General features: G+C 39.3%; 1 protein-coding gene across 1 annotated transcript in view; it reads right to left on the bottom strand.

The window, feature by feature from the left end:
- The window catches only part of satb2 (SATB homeobox 2), a 43,177-nt gene extending 27,734 nt beyond the window's left edge, over positions 1 to 15,443 (bottom strand). Inside the window, exons 1-2 of the mRNA XM_046054576.1 lie at positions 15,272 to 15,443; positions 10,885 to 11,070 (exon numbers count right to left, since the gene is read on the bottom strand). Of these exons, the coding sequence (XP_045910532.1) occupies positions 10,885 to 11,070; positions 15,272 to 15,443 (358 nt within the window). The remainder of the gene's footprint in view (positions 1 to 10,884; positions 11,071 to 15,271) is intronic.
- Positions 15,444 to 20,111: the final 4,668 nt, after the last annotated feature.

Genomic DNA, 20,111 nt, shown 5'->3' on the forward strand with positions numbered 1-20,111 from the left:
ATTTTGGTTAGGGTGAGTGAAAGATCCTGGTTAGGAGTTAAGTAAACACTTCCTGACTTATGCTTCATATCACTTTGACTTGTTCAATATTTAATCAAGACCACGATGTTTCCTGAAAATTAACCAGGTGCTGCGAGTACCTGAACCTAACCATAAGAAGTATTGCTTTATTCGCTGCGAGTGAGAATTGTGTTGTGCAGTAGTGATGTGTGGATCAATCCTAAAGTATTGATATTTCTTGCTCTAGGATTGATACTCATATAAAAGGATTGATATCTAAACTCAGTCATTTGGACTGAGTGTGTGTTTTATCATAAGTATCTTACTGTCACCTGGATGGTCTAATTATAGGCTACTCGGTTGATAGGAACTACTTTTCCTTCCGCCTGTCAAAGTCATGCTTGCGCTACGGCTCTGTGATGGAGCTTCTTTGAAGTGAGCCTCTGCAGCCCTTTACATTTCCCGCAATTGAATACTGACTCTGGCTGACCGTAAAAACAGTCTCGCTGTATTTTGGCTGTGAAGGTAATAATATTGCTCTGTGTGATATGTGTGCAAGGACAGTGAAATACTTTGGCAACACCGCAAACTTTGCTAAACATCTGAGATTAAGTCAAAATAATATGATGATGTTATGAAGCGGCAGTTCTGAGCAGGATATTTTCATTATAATTAAAGAATATGACAGTAGTTTGATGTCTTGTCATTATGCAGCTATTATTTTGAATTGGTAAGGCTACAGCCTACTCCTTATTTTTCTCATAAATACAGAAACGGGAGAGGGAGGTCAAATAAAATATGTAAAAAGTATTGGTATTGGTATCGGCAGTACCACCCTGGGTATTACTAGGTGTTGGATCGGATAGGAATTAAGTGGTATCGCACATCACTAGTTGCAAGAGCCGACGTTGGTGGGAAATCCAATTGACCCTTCGCTAAGCCCCGCCCCCCCTTAGTTACTGCTGCTAAGTCCGATAAGTGCTGCCACTGTCTGTTATTGCACTCCACGGAGAAATATTGTCAAATTTGTTGGAAAAAGTGATCTCACAAAGAAGCAGAGAGTTTTGCAGTTGCTTTATACATTTGAAGGCTGTCAAACTGACTCAAATGGACGTGAAAAAAATGAAAGATAGACGCTAAAGCCTACCAATCACACAGTACAAGTGAGCCACCGTATCCCCCGACAATTGAGACAAAGGACAAAGATATGAACGATCAACACTGTTCCTGTAAATCTGGGTAGGCCTCTATTCATTATTACAACAACTACATTATGAGAATAAATCGTACTTCTCTTATCAACCTCTCTGGGTAGCGACAAGTGCCCCAGGAACAGCGTTTGACCATATCTTAGCAAAATACAGCCAATAAAAGCTAGACAATGACTCTTTTTGCATTAGAGTCAATGGAGCGCATCCACGAGTCGGACCTCAGTTAGAGTGAGACCTATACTGCACTGTGATTGGTCAACTTTGTATTCGGGGCGTGGCTTAGCGAAGGGTCAATTACAAATACTGTGGTTGTCAGTGAACGCTTTGCACATACAAATTGATTCTTAATTATGATAATACAATACTTTTAATACATGTTTATACAACAGTCTGCACCACTGTCACGTCAATGCAGCAATAACAAGATATTCTTACTGGATCTCTGCTCTAATTACCAGTTGTTAGCTTTCTTATTCTGCTTTAAAAATGTGACTATTTCTACACATGATAGTAGATAAAGATGCTTCTCATACTAAAGCAAACAGTCAGAGTTACAACCAGCAATCTCATTTTGCCTCAGTTGTATCTCACAGTTCCAGTTTTATGTGCTAAGGTTGTGAGATACATATCCACCTGTGGAACCTTTGCCACCTAAATATATTGGAGGTGAATGGAATTTTGTTTGTGGTGCTCAAAGCATTGAACATTTGCATTTTAAAATCTAACAACATCTTTACTTGACTAAAAGAATGTCCTGAATAACTGTTCCATACTATAATTATCAGTAGTTTTAACTGGGACGACTGACAGCTCATAGTGATAAGAACACGAGCGATGGACACATTATGATTAGCAACTAGTCCTGTAACATATGTCTGAATTAAATTGTTTTTAATATGAATCCCGTGTTTTGTATGTTTTAGAGTCTGCGTCAGAGCAGCAGACACCAAAAGTCCTAAATTAGAGACAGAAAAGAGCTTTTTACGTTTAATCGTGTTTATGAATTAGTGGGTGTTTGTATTTCTGCAGAGTCATCAAATGTCTCTCTTCATTTGAAGAATGAGTTCATTTAAGAAAAATATCCGGACTTTTTCAAAAAAAGAATGCCCACAAACACATATGTGCACTTCACCTACTCGTTCACCCACCACAACACACACACACAAACAGAGATACACATTGAGATTTTTCACGGGGACTGGCTGGAGCTGTGAAAACTAAACAAAGCTAATCGCATTACTATCCTCCAAATGAGATCCAGACGGGTCCTGAGAAGTCTCTCTCTCTCTTTCTGTCCCCTTGTTCCTCACTCTCTCCCTCCCACCATCCCCTCCCCCCATATGGTCCTCCTCTCCTCAGACTTCTCTTCTGCCCAGACCCCTCTGATCTCGTTCTCTCTTTTTGTTCTCTTCCACTGTGTTTATTTGTCATTTATATCTTTGATTCCAGTCAGGCCAAGCTGTGTTCTTAATTATCTGGTCATTCTGGGTGGAGGGGGGAATGGCCTCATTTAATCCACTATGAACTGAAGGGACTGGACCTCTCTGGGCAGGGAAGAATCCCAGAGGAACCGAACACCACCAAGACAACGTTTAAGAACCCAAACCTTTATTAGTTTTAGTTCATCTAGGCCACCTGAAATGTTTTATTTTAATATGAAAGCTTATTTTTCTATCTGTAGAAACTATGCAACATCACATTTATGTCAGAAAAATTTCTTAAACTTTAAATAAAAAAAGAGTAAGAGCTATAAAATAGCACGGTTAATCACACATGCAGCACTTTTTACATAATAATCAAATGTGGATCACTATTTGTGTAGATAGATTGACAGAATACACGCAGATATTTTACATATTAAATTAAAGTGAAACATCTCTTTCACATGTAATATAAATATTAAAAATATTAATATTGCACAGGTGATGATGTTTTCACGTGCTAATGAGTTTTTGTGTTTTTTTTGTGAGGGGAAGTTTAATGAAGTGCATGAGATGGAATAAAATACTGGGATCCTTTTATGACAGAGAGGAAAACACTGAGCCAGTCGTCCTCTCTTTTTTTCAAATTTTTCTCTTTCTCTTACGCACACACACAGACACACACACACACAAAGAAAGTTCCTCCTGGCTATCTTAAGCATGCAGCGTCTGAAAATAAGCCATAACAATTTCACTAATGCCAAGTTGGGTGGAAGCAAACGCGTGAATAAGCAGACAAACACAAACTCACAGAGGACACATGACAGCACACAGACGTGGACATGTACCAGCTCGCATGCAAGCACACACCCACACACACACACTCACTCACACGCTCACAGTTTGATGGTAAATGCATTAATAATTGATCCATCATTTTTGGTCTGCTGTTCAATGGGCTCTGCTTCTTGTCCGCATTTAAAAGTAGAAATCATTGTTCCCATTTCCACATTAAAATTCCACCTCCCAGAGACATGCTTTTATGTGGCTGGCTGGTGGCTTGGCTCATGTCTGAGTGTGCCCATCCGCACAAACGCAAATCCATACACAAACACACACTGATGTCTCCCTCCGACTCTTCTCATCAACACTCACACAGGCCTGCATGCATGGATGCCTGCGTGCACACACACACACACACACACACACACACACAATACCCGTGTACACTGTAATCCCATTGTCCCATGCTAGGATAAGTCTTAATGGTCGCAGCAGCCTGCACATGCATGCATGGCTTCTTACAAACTGGTTCCAGCTTCCACCCCTGGTAGACACTGAGGGAAAACCCATACGCCTGACTCACCGCTATCACCCGTCATTGCACCCTGAGGAAATCCTGTTGATGAAAGTCTGTCATGCTGTCATTTGACAGAGTGCATCTCTCTGCTGAAATGCTTCAGCTCATCTGTACAATAACGTACATGAGGCTGATCTTTCCGCTGAGGGAGCAACAGCTTGAGAAACGGTAGCAAAGAGTTTTAATCTTATTATAAGTTATGGTGCAACTCACTTGATCCAGAATACTTAAACAGATCTGCAACTTAACAATAACAACAAAAAGGCATACTTTATGAAGGCTTTGTCTTTATTAGTGTTTAATAAATTATTTTTTAATGCTTAATTGAGCAATAATAAGAGCAAATTTATTACTGCTATGTTGTGAAAAATCCATTTGGCTAGTTTGTATCCTCAACTATTTAATAGAGGACCCTCTGAACATTTACCTGGCATTTATTAAGTCCAGACTTAATGAATTGTGCAAGTCGAGTAACCTTTTATAAATTACTTCCTAAAATTGATAACTGTATGTTTATTTTAAAAAAGACGTCACTACAACAAATTCTAACACATGCTGTCAGATGATCAAACAGGTTGGAAACAAGCAAACTGATGATATAGTTGAGGGATTTTTACAGTGAATAGTTTGGGTAATAATTTTCCTATTCGTCTTCATTTTCCAAATTCGACTGGCCTGGTTGTTGTTGTTTTACACGTGAAGTTCAGTTGACTCCTCATGGGGAATACTACTCACTCTTAATAGAAAGCTGAAATAAACTGGTTTCAGTAGCAGACAGGGAGGGTCTAACAAAGTACAGTATGCTATTCGGTTGCATTATGGGAAATGTAGGATCCAGTGTCGACCTATATATTAGGGATTAAAAGTCAGGTCATCTCGGCCTCTGCAGCATTGATTTTGACCATCCATTATTACATTTCTGAGGTAGCCCTTTTAAGACCTTTGTAATCATCTGACAGCTTGTTTGCCCCATCTCACGTCTTTTCAGTAAAGTCGTCAGGCTCTCAGATCCCTCGGTGAGAACAATGTTGTTGTTATCAATAGGAATAATGGCAAAAACGAATTGATAAACCAGAATTTACACAGAGATACACAGGAGCCACATCTGGAAACCCAAAAGATGTTGTTTATGATGGACATTAGAAAAATATAATAAATAGAGATCAAAAGTATGCTTTGAATAAATAAAAGTGCCTTATAAGTAAAATGTAACAACGCCCTGTTAGAAACAAGACTAAAGTTCATGAAAGGTCTAAACTCAGATGTCCAGTGAATTGCTGACATGGTCTGCAGCAGTGACCCTTTGTGGCCTGTTAGACGTGGCACTGCAACAATGCTCTCCCTCTACCCACTCTCTCTCTCTCTCACTGACCACTGTTAACCGTTCACTGACTAAAGCCATAAAGTACAGGTCTGCTCCCATCCATTCTATAAAAGCCTTCAGACCCTTATAATTGAAATAAACAATATCTCCCAGTTAATTACTGGGCTAAGCTAATTAAAGAAAGGCCGTGGTCCTTGGCGGGGACTTTAAATACACCGCTGGGACACAAGAATGCAGGACACAATTCAAACAGGGAGAAAATAGCTGGGACTCTGTGTAATTTTGGTTGTGGACCGCAAAGGAAAAATGTATAATTTAAGCCAGAAATTATTCATTTAACATAAACGCTTGTTTTAAAAAACAAAAAGTATTCATTTGAGAGAAGCTGGGGGGAAGTTTGTGTTTTGTCTGTGATACTGCGTGGCTACACGGTATCTACACCGAGCGTATGTGAACCTTGGTGTGCGCGTGTGCAAATCCATCCTTGCATGGGTTAAAAAGAGTTTACAAGAACTGTGTGTGCGTGTGCCTGTGAGAGTGTTTAAGCACACACACATGCACACACTCCGAGCGAACAAGTCGACTCTCGAGTTCTAAGTCGAGTTTTGTTTGTGTGAAGTTGGGATGTCCCGTTTAGTCTCGCCTTTGAAGCCCCTGGTGTGGTGCTTTTAGAGGGGGAGTGCATTGATGTGGACAGGGGACCAATGTGGCTCGTTGTTTTCCATACACACTGAAGAGACAGACAGAGAGACCTCCCCTGGTTCTTGGCAAAAACACTGAGGCTACAAGTGCTACTAATGGCATTCATCTGCAAACTGTAGCAAACATGCGCCTCACTATTTTGTGAGCTATTTTAGGCCATCAGTGTCGAATAATGTCCATCTGCATGTTTATTTTAAATCGTTTGAACAGATTGTCATTCTGACTTCTGAATTTTACAATCAAAAGAAGAATCTAATATTAACATTGAAGGTAATTTTCCTATTAGGGTGTATGTTGTGTTGTTTTGGCCATCATTTCTAAGTAATTGTTGAGATGGGAACTTGCCAGCCCATCACTACAACTGCATTCAGTTGTAAACAAGCAAACTACCTTTTAGCCAGATTATCTGACCCTCTTTATTTGGAGGTAATAATCCCTTATTGAACAGGAGCTACAGAAAGCACAGCCGGTCAAGATTGAACAAGAAGTCAGACCTCTGACTTCTGATGTTTAAATGGACAGTTTGGGTAATAATTTTATGTTTGCCTTTGTTGTGTTTCTCAGGTTTGGCTAACCTGAGGGTTTATTTAAAACCCATCTGATTAGAGGAGAAAAATTATGACCAAAACTACAGAACTAAGACTGAGGTTGTAATCAACTGAAATTATACTTTAATGCCCCAATTCACTTTTAAATTACAACTAAATTCAGACCGTTGTGTTGTTTGACAGCGGGATTGGTTTGATTGAAAACTTTGTTTTTATTTATTTGAGAGAAAGAAGCTGCTGTTTTTCAACTTAGCTAAAGCTTTGACAGATGAGTGTAGGAAAAATCATTTCAGACTTGAAAAGTAAAAGAGAAAATCATTGACCAAAGAAGCAAAGAGATTGAAAAATAGTAACATCATCTTTGTGACAATGCAAAGAGGTTCTTGAACGAATCTGATTTACATCTGATCAGAAGTACTTTATATCATTATTGATCTGTCTTTAATCTTTACGTTTTTGGATGGAGCATCTTAAGGGCATGACGCGAAAATTCACTGATTATTTCACATAAAATTTGGGGTCACACACACCCTGGAAACCTGGAGTTCTGTAATGCAGCTTTGCAAAGTTCCAATATGTGAAATCAAGGCAGCAAATGTTTTTCTTGTCTGCACCAAATCATGGTTGAAATACTTTTGTTTTGTTCAGGGATGAGGCAAAAGTGACCTTTTTAAAGAGCAACTAATCTGATTGCTTCGGACTTCCAGTGGTTTAAGGTCTCATCTTGCTGCAGTGATGTACAGGTGTGCTCCAGGGTGTGTCAGTACACTGTGACATCACTAGCACACCCTCAACCAAAAAATGGCCATATAGCTTGATTATGCAACAGCTATTTACAACCCATATTTACGTTTTTGTTAGACCTCCAGCGTATGACGGTAGCAAAAGAAGAAGTAGTATAAAGAGCGACAAAGGAGGAGGTGCGGTGGATGGACATGTCAAGGAAACTCAGGACTTTCACTCAGAAGACCGAGGTTTGAGTCCTGCATGAAAGAAAGTCAAAATTGGCTTGTAACATTTTGTAGGTGACTTACATAAGATTCATATTTTAACCCAAACCATGATCTTTTCCTAAACCTAACCAAGGAGTTCTGTTGCCTTAACCTAACCAAACTACGACCATTTCACAAAGTTTACCAAGTGTTAAACGTCATGTGACGTACTTAGGGTCCGGCATTTCCGCCACTGGGAAGGTCGTTTTGGGCAAAGGTCAAATGTCAAATGACATAATTTTGGGTCAATTGACAATTGACCTATTTTGTCATTTAGGTATGAGGACATGTTGGACATCACAGTTGAGTGTGGTTAAAGGTGCAAAAGGCTTGAAACCTTTGACCAAAGGAGGCAGCACTGCTTTTCAGCCTGGCATTACGGTTCTCTTCAGCACTGTTGCATCTGCGTTGCCTATAACTCCGACTATCAGAGATCATGGAAATTGAATTTCCTGTTAAACTGGAGTCGGGCTTCATGTTTAAGTTCAGGATATGTTGAGCCAGATTTCTAGTATCTGTTTCTCTTGATCCCTCTGGAAAACACAATACATCTTGTCAATAAACATCTAACGCACTTAAACATACGACTGGTTTGAGATGTGACCGCTGTTCAGCAGGCATGCTGCTCTACTGCTGGATGTGAGTTGGGACTACTAAGGAAAACCAGAGAGGTGGAGGTCAAGAGTCTGTTTCAGGTGAGCTGGAGGCCTCCTGATAAGAGCTGCTGGCCTTGAGGCAGTAAAGAGATAACCTGTGGCACTGTGTTTATGGGATGGGGAAAACACACACACACAAGCAATCTCCTACACATTAGAAACATGCCTGCACACTCATGGGTCTGCATTGCTAATTCGAACGAGACCTGATGGGGATGACACACACGCACACATACACTAATGCTCGAGCGAGATCTCAAACAGATGGGGATCTCCCGCCATTTTCAGAGTATTGCAATAGCCATGTTGCTTACTGTTGTTACCATTTTATATCGATGTGAGGCAACGTCCCCAGATGGCATTTTCTGCATGCTTGAGAAAAGACAGCAGTAAATGATACTGTCCTGTTGCCGATGACTACCATGTGTGCAACAATAAATTAAAGAGTATTTCTTTTCCTCTGCTTCATAAACATTCTCACACATACTGTACACACACACACACACACACACACACACACACACACACACACACACACACACACACACACAAACACAATGTATTTTTGTCTTGCATAGACATTCCTGTCCAGCCCTTTGTTGTGTCTTTAATGAGTTTTACAGGCTCTGTCTGTGTCTTAGTTGTGTTTTTGAAACATTCTTGTGCTTATTACCACTGTAACAGTACAGTGTCTGCTCTAAATAGACAACCTCACATCCACTTTTTTTCTCAGGCCGCTGATTAGAGGGAGAGTCTCCTTTCAAAGATTGTTCTCGTCTTGACCCAATAGCTGCATGCTATTTAATTCTGAGTCAGTAGTGCCATAGTTTACACAGCGAGAGACACTCGGAGGTTGGAAAATCAAGACTATTATTAATGGCCTTGATGAAACCCCTTTCAAACTAACAAAAAGAGGCAACTTGGCCTCAGACATTTAGCTATTTAAATGATAGTATATTAACAGGATTAGAAGAATACTGGTATTTCTCTGCTGAAAAAGTCCAAAGTTGGTAATCTGTACAACTTTTTTTTATTGAGAGAAGCAGCATCATTGTTGCTAAGCACTTTTTTGTGTGTACTGTCAAACAAACAGTTGCACTACTGCGAAGTCCATTGGTGTAGGTTTTCTGTCTGAAGTTTGACCCTGTAGGTGGTTTTATTTGTTTAGTTGTGATGCCTATCTCTACTACCATCGCTTCTCCAGCTCGCTATCAGGTTCTCCTTCCATTTTCCTTCTCTTTAATTTATATTTGCAGAACGAACGCCGCCTTAGGAACCCCAAGGAATGACCTACCAGACAAAAGCTTTCATCTGCTTACATGAGGTGGGTTTATGCAAACCTTTACTGCATTTTATTTTTGACTAAGCTAATGAGCAAACACAAAAACAAATCCAACAGGTAATAAGCCCTGCAAGTCATGAGGACAGATTTAAAGGAAATGTTTGGCATTTTGGGACAATCGTCATTCTTTTAGTAACTTTTTCAACCTGGATTACTTTTTCCCATGTGTTTGTGTCTATGTGACTAATTGGGACAAGATTTTTTCAACCTGGTCCAGTATTGACTTCAGCATGAAACAGGGAGGCAACGTAATCCTTTGGCAATTGTACCCCGTCAAAGTATGTCCACCAAAATGTTTGTTTTTACCACTGACAGGCTCATGTTGTTAACATTATGGAAAGGATCCCTACAGAGATAGACCTTTTTAAGAGTAAGATGCTTTTTGTTTAACCAGAAACAGACACTATATCGCTCTGTTCAAAGCCACCAGACTCCACTGATAAAAACAGTAATTAAATCTTACCTCGCATAACACAGGAGTTGCTGATCTACTGCTACTTCGGTTGGTTACTTTGTTTGTTTTATTGTGTGGCTTTTGTGTTATAAAGGGTTAAAAACACCAAAGTCACACAATAACACAAACTAACCGATTGAGGCAGCGGTACACCAGAGCGGTAAAATTACTATTTTCGTCAAAGGAGCCTGGTTGCTTTGATGAGAGGCCAGGTTGAAAAATACAGAAGTTTCCCTTTAAATGAAAAGATTGATACCACTTTTATGTTCGGTCAATATAAAGCTATAGGCAGGAGACAGATAGCTTAGCTTAGCATAAAGATGCCCCTTGTTTCCAATCTTTATGCTAAGCTAAGCTAACTGGCTGCACTAACTCTCAACTAGAAAGCAAATAAGCTCTTTCCTACAATGACCATTCTCAGCTTTTCCTTTAAGGATGCAAAATCCTGAGGTCAGTTGTTGCAACAACATGCACCTCTTCAGATCTTGAGTCAAGCACGGGCCGTGGCTCGCTACAGTTTAGGGACACAGCACCTACTGTATTTTCAAAACCTCTATCATACTTATGAGTTCTGTCCATGGCTACTCTCAAACCTTTGCACATGTGGTTGTGGTAGTGTTTATCAGTTGGTGGTGACAGCGTAGTGGTAGCATTAGCATAATGAGCATTTATTTGTTTGAAAAGATTGTTCTAGTAAATAAATGATTTAGCACTTTACACATGATTAACTTTAATTTTTAATTATAATTTTAGGCACCAAAGGCCTTGGCTTGCAAAATAGCTAAGGTCTGTAATCACACCATATATTTAAAAACTTGACAAATGCATATGAAGGTAAAGGTGCTAAGGTGTTTGCAGTGTCTCTCTGACTGACCGTGGGCTTGTGCTGCTGAGCTGTGGGAGTAGCCGAGGGCGAGCAGAGCCGTCTCCACCAGCTGAGAGAAGAGAATATCCTTCCTGACCAGGACAAACTCTGCATGCTCCTCTCTTCCCTCACATCTGTCTGCCTGAATCCCTCCATCCGACTGCTCCACCACACAGAAGACTGGAATCATTAGACCTGTCGAGGACGAGAAGTAAAAAAGGAGAAAACAACAAGATTCTTTAAATGTCTGGTTTTTATTGTCTGTGATCACAAAATCTCTCGTAGACAGCAAACATGTGGGTTGCATTTGTTGTGGGTCAAGCTTGTAATCCCTTCATCCTTTTCGTTTTACATTATTGAACATTGCAACACCTGAAATTCTCAATACGCTTACAATAAAGCAAGGATGTAAAACTGTACAGTGCTGCTCACTGTACGCAGGACATTTCCAGGCATTTAATCTAACGGCCTATTAGATAGGCAGCCGTAATAATGGCTCCCCTAACAGATATGCAAAGATTATGCAAATACACAAAAGACCTACATGGACAACACATGCAGCTTTCATGAGAGCATTGATAACAGATAAAAACTATTCAACAACTAACAAAACAGTAAATGAGGGATTTAAATGTTAAATAATATTGTCAGTGCCGTTAATAAGCCTTAATACAGAAGTTTACGATCAAAAGACAACTTGAATTACTGTGAGTCGTCCTCAAACATGCAAATTCAGGAAAGGTGAAAACCAAACCAGATTCTCCAGAAAAGTTGGCATGAAGAGGAGCTCGCCCCGCTCACACACACTCACAACGATGCAAAAACTGTGACACTTTCAAAGTGTCCTTTGAACCACTTCACAGCAACACAAGTGTTGAACAATTATATAAATTATTATCAGAAACACAATTCAAGTAAATCCAAAGAAAATTTGAACTACTGGGTCAAGAAATGCGGCTCATTGCTGTGCTTCAAACAGGCTGGGACACTAAACTAAATGATTAGATCTAGGCAAATTAAACTAATGAAAGGAAACAGTTGACGGTTGGTAGGATCCAGGATGTAGACACCAAAACCTTCTACCTACTAGGTTTTGGGACCGTCACTATTCCTTGTCGGGATCATTCATCTGGTGAGGATAGTCTATTTAACCACCATGTTGTTATTTATTGTGCCATAATACTCATTCCTGATTGAGTTGACCTATGGATACGGTATAACGTGACACCATCTGAAATTTGCACCTTATAATCCTCATCTTAAATCATCGACACTGTAGCCAGCGTTTTAGTATTTCAAAAATTGATTTCACGTCATGCTGTCATAGAAAGTGACAACGTACAGAAATGTCTTTAGATTTCAAATGCTCACACGGTTACCAGTTAACACACAAGCTAAACTAACCTTAGCCACGGATTAACAAACATGGACACATCCTCTTATTTCTGGCCATGATATATTACTATATGTTTTATGATGCACTCTAAGGCTCTAATAATGCCACTCCTCCTCCTCAGCATTCTTCACTTCTAGCTTGTTTATTACAATATTATATCAGGACACCCTGACTTGCATTGTTTCTTATTTATTTATTAGGATCTTTATCAGCTCTACATTATTGAAGATTTCAATTGAGGCAAGCACTTGTTCCTCTTCAGTATTTTCAGTATCCAAACCCAGCATCCGTGTCCTTCTGGCTGCCTGCTCTGTTATCAATCCTTCCTCTCTAATATCAGCCTTTTTCCTAAAAGGCTTTTGGTTTTGGGCCACCTGTCAACTGGCAATTAATTAAAGCTCTCTGAAGAAATGATGGAGAGAGAGCATTAGGCAGCGTCCCAGCACTAATAATACAGGGGCACGGCAATGTGTTTTACCGCATGGATACCACACAATACTGAACACACACACACACACACACACACACACATATGCCTCCCTTTTCCCAGCATGCACACAAACGCCCTTCCATACAAACACAACGAGGTGCGTGCAGCATTAACCAACCCCCCCCCATCCTTATCCAGATCCATCCCACCCGTTGTTTTAATCAGTCAATTCCTATATTTCTATTTCCTCCTCATTAATCACTCTGCTCCCAGTCCTCCAGGCTCTCATGGAGTGAATTACACACTGGAGCACTGTGCCAATTCAAGTAAGTGAATTTCCCCCAACAGGGAAATATAACTGTCAACACAGAGCAGCTCCCTCCGACCAGCACTCCTCTCTCTCTCCAATTCTCCCTCACCCCCTCTCTCTCTCTCTCTCTGTCTCCTCTCACTGGCTCTCTCTCGCTCCATCCTCTGTCTCCACCTCAGTCTGTCTTCTCTTATATCCAGTGTCCTGTGATTTGCCCACTGACTGTATGATCTGGTTTGGATGATGTGATGTTGCCTCAAACCTCTAATCCCTCTAATATGTATGGGGATGAGTGAACGGGGATATTAAAATAAGATGTGTGTGTGTATGTGTAGTGGAGTGTGTGTGGAGTGTAAGTGTGTGTGTGTTTTGGCATCATTTCTTGGGTGTGAGTGTCACAGCGTGGAAGTTTGTAAGTCTGTGAATGTGAACATGTGTGCTTGTGTTTGCATGCTTCTCTACTTGTGTATGTGCGTGTGTGTGTGTGTATATATATATATGTGTGTGGCCCCCTCCTCGTGGCAGCAGTGTGGTTTGGAGGAGACACGTCGAGTTTCCTGTCTTCAAAGACAACCCGTCATTATTACAGGCCAACCATCCGTTCAGCACAGGAAACCCCTTCCTCCTTCCTCTCTGTCCCTCCCTTGTTCCCTCGTCATTTTTCTCACAGATAAATGTTTCCTTCTTCTTTCTCCATTTACTCCTTTTCTCACTTCAACACATTTATTCTTCTTTTTGTCTTACTGTGGACAAATCTGAGCTCCATGCTGATTTGTTAACCTCTTTAACTCTTCCAAAACCACAGACTGGCTCATCTTTACAAACTCAGACTATGCAGCCAAACACTGTTAGTAACAGTAACGGTTATTCCAACAAAGATCCCAGAGTTTTGATGAAACATTCAGAGATGAGTTTAAGGGAAGATTTGTATAAAAATGACGCACAAAATATCTAGGATATTTCCATTTGATGTGACTGGAATTCCAGTCAATGTAAACTGTAAAAATGTAAAAAGGGAATAAATAACATCACCTAAAATGTGGGTTGGAACAAAAGAATATATGTATACTTATGTGTAGAATTTTTTTTTCTAAAAAAGAAATTAATGTTAAATTAAAATCAAGCGTTTAAGAGATATTTCTGCAAACACATGGCAGCACAAGCAGACACACAGCTGTTAAGACTGTTAAGTGCGTACACACATGCACACATAAACAAGAAACAACTTTCACAATGAAGGCAGGGATCGATAACCCAGAGTGAGTTGTATAAATCTTGTTTATATGGAGCAATCGCCTTTATTTGGTAAGCCTGTATTATACAGTTCCCCCCAGAGTTATAGATTAACAGTGCAGAAACAGCTCGGGTTCTCCCAGCTCTGCTGCCACACTACAACACAGCGCACTGAGCCAAACTCAACTCATGGCCAGGATGTGGCTCACTGCAGAGCCAAGAGCTGTCTTTGGGTTTTGTACATAAGAGCTCACAAACCTCAGACACCTGGTTGAAAAGGCAAGAACTGTTTTGAAATGTCGTCATCCAGCTTTCTCTATTTCAGCAAAATGCAATTTTTCACGAATCCAATGCTGTATGCAATTTGGAAAATAATAATTTCCCTTTGGTTTATTCCTTAGGTGTAAGATATAACTTTTTCTTTTGGCCATAAACCGCATTTTAAGAGTAGGCATCAGTCATACAAATTTAGTGCACATTTTAAACAAATTTCCAGAAAATCTGCAAAAGATGCAAGTTAATGTTCTATTCTAACCACTACTCTTATGTGCATATTAAGACTTTGGTGCATTGAAAAACAATTGGTGACACTTATTCTGCAATCAGAAGCCCTTAAACCACTGCAGAAGAAAAGGAGACAACAAGAAGACATGAGCGCTAGTTAAACCTCATGTGTGGAAAACAATGTAGAAAATGTGATTATATTTGTTTTTAATGTGAGGAAGATTACGGCCTCCTCATCACTTCACTCACATCTGATGTCTGTGTGGAGCATAAGCTTCAGCGGACATCATCACTGATTTGCTATGTCTGTTTTCAACTTTTCAACCTCAGCCTTTTTTGCGTTATTGTTACTTCCACTTCCATTTATTTTATGTGCAAACTGAAAATGTGCATACAAACAGCTGGATATAGACCCACATATAGTTAGATTGTCACTTTAAAATGGATACAATAAATAAACAACAAGAAAGGTATTCTCCTCTGACAGTTCACATATTGGCATCTTGATCAACATGTTGCTTACCTCCGAGAGGTCTTAGTGGGGCTCCGTTGTGGCGTATGCGCGGCCCAGTGGGGCTCCCATTGAGCTCCAACCGGCCCTTCTTCCCTGGCGGTGGGAGGCCGCTGAGGTCCGGGCTGCCTCCCCTCCGCTCAGGACTGTCCTGGGTGATGGGACTCTCCCCTCCTCGCTCCATCCTCCTCCAGACCCCCAGAGGAGCTCCAGCCAGAGAGAACGAGTCTGGCAAAACATAAGGAAATAAAATGGTGACAAGAATACAGGTTGGCATCATGTCTGAGTTTTTTGAGGGGCAGTAAGTGTACGGTATGAATAGAATTAAGGTTGGTGATATTTTATATATTTAAATTTATATTTTATATAGTTTGTACTGTCAACAAATGAAAAGAACAAAACAAGAAATTAGTCAATAACACCTTCTGTCGCAACTTGAGCATCAAATGTGTATTAATACGCAGCTGAAAATAGTCCCCAGCAAATTTCCTCATGTGTGAGTAACGTTTGCTAAAAACTACAGTGTCCAGCTGTTAAAGGACATAACGTCCTTTAAAATTTATGACCTACTTTTACAGATTTATGTCTTCAGTAGGAACCGGTGGGCTTGTAGCCGAGTGCCACAGACAGGGAAGTGAAGTCAGAAAGTATTGAGAGGGACTAACACCTTGTTGGTTTTGGTATTTTCATGCAATTTGTTGGCTATAAGAAAAAACATCCTTTATCCTACAAGGAATGGCTGGATTTAATTTAACAATTAAAATGTAGACAGTTGAGGAGATAGAGACAGTCCATCAGTGTTTGTTGGGACTGTAAAAGGTAGTGACAATGTAGGATCACTTGTGTGTTTGTGTTTAATATGTATGAGTACATATACACCATAACATGCATGTCCCCTGATAAGGGAGTGTCAGCCAAACTTCTAATCGAGGGTAATGGCATTAGAAACGCTGCCAGGCCAGACAGGGGACACATGCCAATGTATCAAAGAGCAGCCTCTCACTCAGGCCAAATGGACTGCTTTTATTTACATACGAGCCCCTGGACAATATCCGCGAGCATGTGTGACCCTCAATGAAGAAGAAAGAGATTAGAAACTCTCTGTGGAAACATGGTGAAGAGAGAGAAGAGAGCAAGCATGTGAGGTTTTTAGATTAGAGGATGGAAATCAAGTTAGTGACAGATTCAGGAGTGGAAAAACACAGAGTCTCTGTACTGAGTGACACTGGCCAGAAATTCACCAGAACAAATGAGGGAGAATCCGTTGGTTATTGTTTGAGCGTGATATATTCCACAGTGCTTGATTAGAGCCTCCCCCTCTCAGTTTTTAATATTTCTCCGGCTTTTACTGCTCCAGCCATCGTAACTTTGAACAAAAGACAATGTTTTGTGTGGTAGTGTCTCTCTGTCCTTCTCCTCCTCCTCCCTCTCCTCCTCTTTCTTTCCCGCTCGCCTTTTCTTTACCTTCTCCACCGACTCTCATTCTTACACAACAACAACACAGCTGAAAAACACCATACACCACAAACAAACTCTCAATCTGAGAAGTATTAAGAGCTTGGGCAAAATTTCAAAATGTATAATAAATTAAAAACATTAGCTTTGGCATGATTAAAAAGTGTGGGAGGCGAAGAGGCCAAAAAATGTAAGTGGCAGAGTTTAATGAACGTGGCTGAAAAAAAGGAAAACAAGTTCAAAGAGTTACACAGAGTGGAAAGCAATGGGTTTAAATGTGAGTAAAGTGGTAGCTATAATTCACAATGTGAGGCTTGCTGAGAAAAAGAGAGGCTTTGCAAATAAATCTAACCGCTAACAATGTTGTAACTACAATAAAGAACAACTGAATATAATAGAACATTGAAAGAAATTCACTTGCTACTGTCGCCTGCCGTTTACAGCCTTTGCTGCTCTTCAGTGTGTTGACAAGTGTAACTTTACCTGCAAGACAAAGGGACAGACTAGTGAGGCTGATACTACAACTATTTAATTTAGCATTTTTCACCTCTTATTTAAAAATGTATTTCTCTCGGACAGGTTCTCACTTGTTGTAGCTTCCCCCGCAATACTGATTATTCCTATCAAGACCTGGCCTTGCTGACATCTCACCATCTAACCTGGGGCACACACATCTACACACACACTATAACAGATACTCAGAAGATATCTCATCATCATCTCATCTCTGAACACGTCCTGCTTCCATTACATTTCATTTGGTATTTGACCCAAGCGATAAAGAATTTTATCGTGTTGTGCATTTTTCCGTCAACCCTCGCTCACTTGGTTCCATGACGGAGATAAGATGTGCCACCTCAACAGCAGCAAGTATTACCATGTCAAATTATTACTAGGTCATGTGCGGTCACATGAAATACATATATACATATTTTAAAGTGTATACATGTTTATTAACATATTTGTTAACTCGTACTTTTGGCACCCATACATGGAGGCTGGTATATAAACAGATAAGTTTATATATATATATATATGTATATAAATGACATGTGGTACAGCGCAGTTGTAATAATATAAAATATTCTTTGACAAACACTTAAATATCTGCATTAACTACATTAGTGAGTTAGAATTAATTTATTAAATGTTTTATACCGATGGAATGCTAAATCTACATTTTAAACATTTTAAATCTACTTTTTTTGAGAAAGCAGGTCTTTTATTGTCCTAAATTAATATTTTATTTCAGTCTTCCTTTTGAAATAGCCGATAGTTACATAAATTGTTATAATGGTTCAAAATGGTGCACTTGGCCATGTGCAGGGCAACAATTCCATCTTTATCAGAGTTATTAATGTGTAGGCTACATATTATTAATGTTTAGGCTACGGACTTCCATTAGGATGTTATGGTTTAAATTCGTGTACAGTATTATATTTTGACATGTTGTGTGGAGGCTTCAGTGGGCTAAATGTACATTTACTCTAGTAGCCTACTAGCCTATATGTATGCTACTTTATACTACTCAACCACAATCAAGAGGAAATATTGTAATTTTTATTTCACTACATTTACTTGTCAACTTTAGCCAAATAATAAAAACATTTGTTTTTTACGGCATTAATCAAAATTACCTTACTAACAGTAGGACTAGGCTATATAAAGTAGCTAAAACTAGCTAACTGTGTAAAAGTAGTTAAAACTAGCTCACTGTATGCAAAGTTGTAAAGTAATAAACTAGCTCTATGTAAAGCAGTTAAATTGAGCTAACTGAATGTAACCTAAAGTACTTCAAACTAGCTCACTGTAAAGGAGTTAAAATAGCTCACTAAAGGAGTTCAATCAAGCTAAATTAGTGTAACTTAAAGTAGTTAAACAGCTCACTGTACATTAAGCAGTTAAAACTTTAAAATGCTGCTTTAACATTGATGCACCAGTTTTAACAATCTAATAATTAGAGCTGAAATGGTAAGTTGATTAAAAGTACTTAGCAACTATTTTGATGATCAAGTATTTGTCTAAATCCTCTTTGATGCAAAAACATCAAATAGCCTATTTATTAGTTCCAATTAGTTTCTTCTTAACTGTGAAGACTTTCTGTGTTTACCTCCTATAGGATTGTAAACTGAACATATTTGCATTTTTAGACTGTTGGTCGGTTATGACATTTGAAGATTATAGCTTTATGATGAGTATTTTTCACACACATTTTATAGATCAAACAACTAGAAAGTAATAACTACAGAAGGAGTATTTACTGATAATGATTTTGTGGGACATACGCAGGAATTTGCATATGTCCTCTTCGGACCTCTAATGGAGTATTTTTACACGGTTGTATTGATATTTTTACTTAAGTAAGTAAAGGAGTGAAGAAGAGTGTTCCAAAGTACAGCAAACTCTTTCCACCTGGTTTCAGTGTAACACCAGAAAACAGTGATGACTGACATGTAAATAATAACTTGGGTGTGGACATGCGTGTCTCACGATATACTCAGAAACATCCCCCGGTCACAGACTGATAAATGCTAATCTATTTATGCCATTATTATGGGTATGTTGAGCAACAACCTTTTGTTCTAAAGACCGTCTTTAAACAAATGTGGGCACGACTTGATAACTCTATGACGTATACAGTACATCAAATGTTAATACTAAAACACTAAAATCATAGATTTAGCAACACTGATATCAGCCTTCAAATGATTGTTATCTTCTGCATCTTAAATCCATCTGCATTGCATTGTTTGATAAGGTGTGTGATAGTTAAAGCTGTTAATAAAGAAGCGATAAGAGGAGCTGTTACATATCTGCTATGGAGAACAAATATAATGTCTTTTTGATAAGGAGAGAGCCATGAACCATTTCTCACTTTATTGCTTCTCAGGGCACTACCTCCCAAAGAAACTGTACAATTAATTATAAAGAATTTTCTTTTAAAACCGGTACATTTAAAAAAACAAATCTGTTTAAAAATAAGCTACTATATTCTGTGTCACTCATTGTCATTTTAATGGAAATGTAATCAACTTTCTGCTATGACACAGATGTCAGATGTTTGTCCCGCATTGTGTTTGATTCTGGGACAACCTCCTGTTTTGATGATAAGCCACTATCAAATTCCACATTATTACACATTCTAGACATAACAAATACATTCTGAGGGCCAAAGACAAGATTGCAGAGCAAAAATGTAGACACACCCAAAGAAATAGAAGAGTAAGACACAACAGCAAACACACCTATAAACAAGATGTCCAGCTCAAAGACGTAAACACACACAAACAGAGGCTAACATGTAATTCAAAGCCAGTCTAAACTCTACAAATCAGACTTCTGACAAACACTGATTGGTAGTCCCATCCATTTGAAAGACATATGGGATAATGACCGC

Source organism: Micropterus dolomieu, linkage group LG07, assembly GCF_021292245.1.
Source record: "Micropterus dolomieu isolate WLL.071019.BEF.003 ecotype Adirondacks linkage group LG07, ASM2129224v1, whole genome shotgun sequence".
Lineage (NCBI taxonomy): Eukaryota > Metazoa > Chordata > Actinopteri > Centrarchiformes > Centrarchidae > Micropterus > Micropterus dolomieu.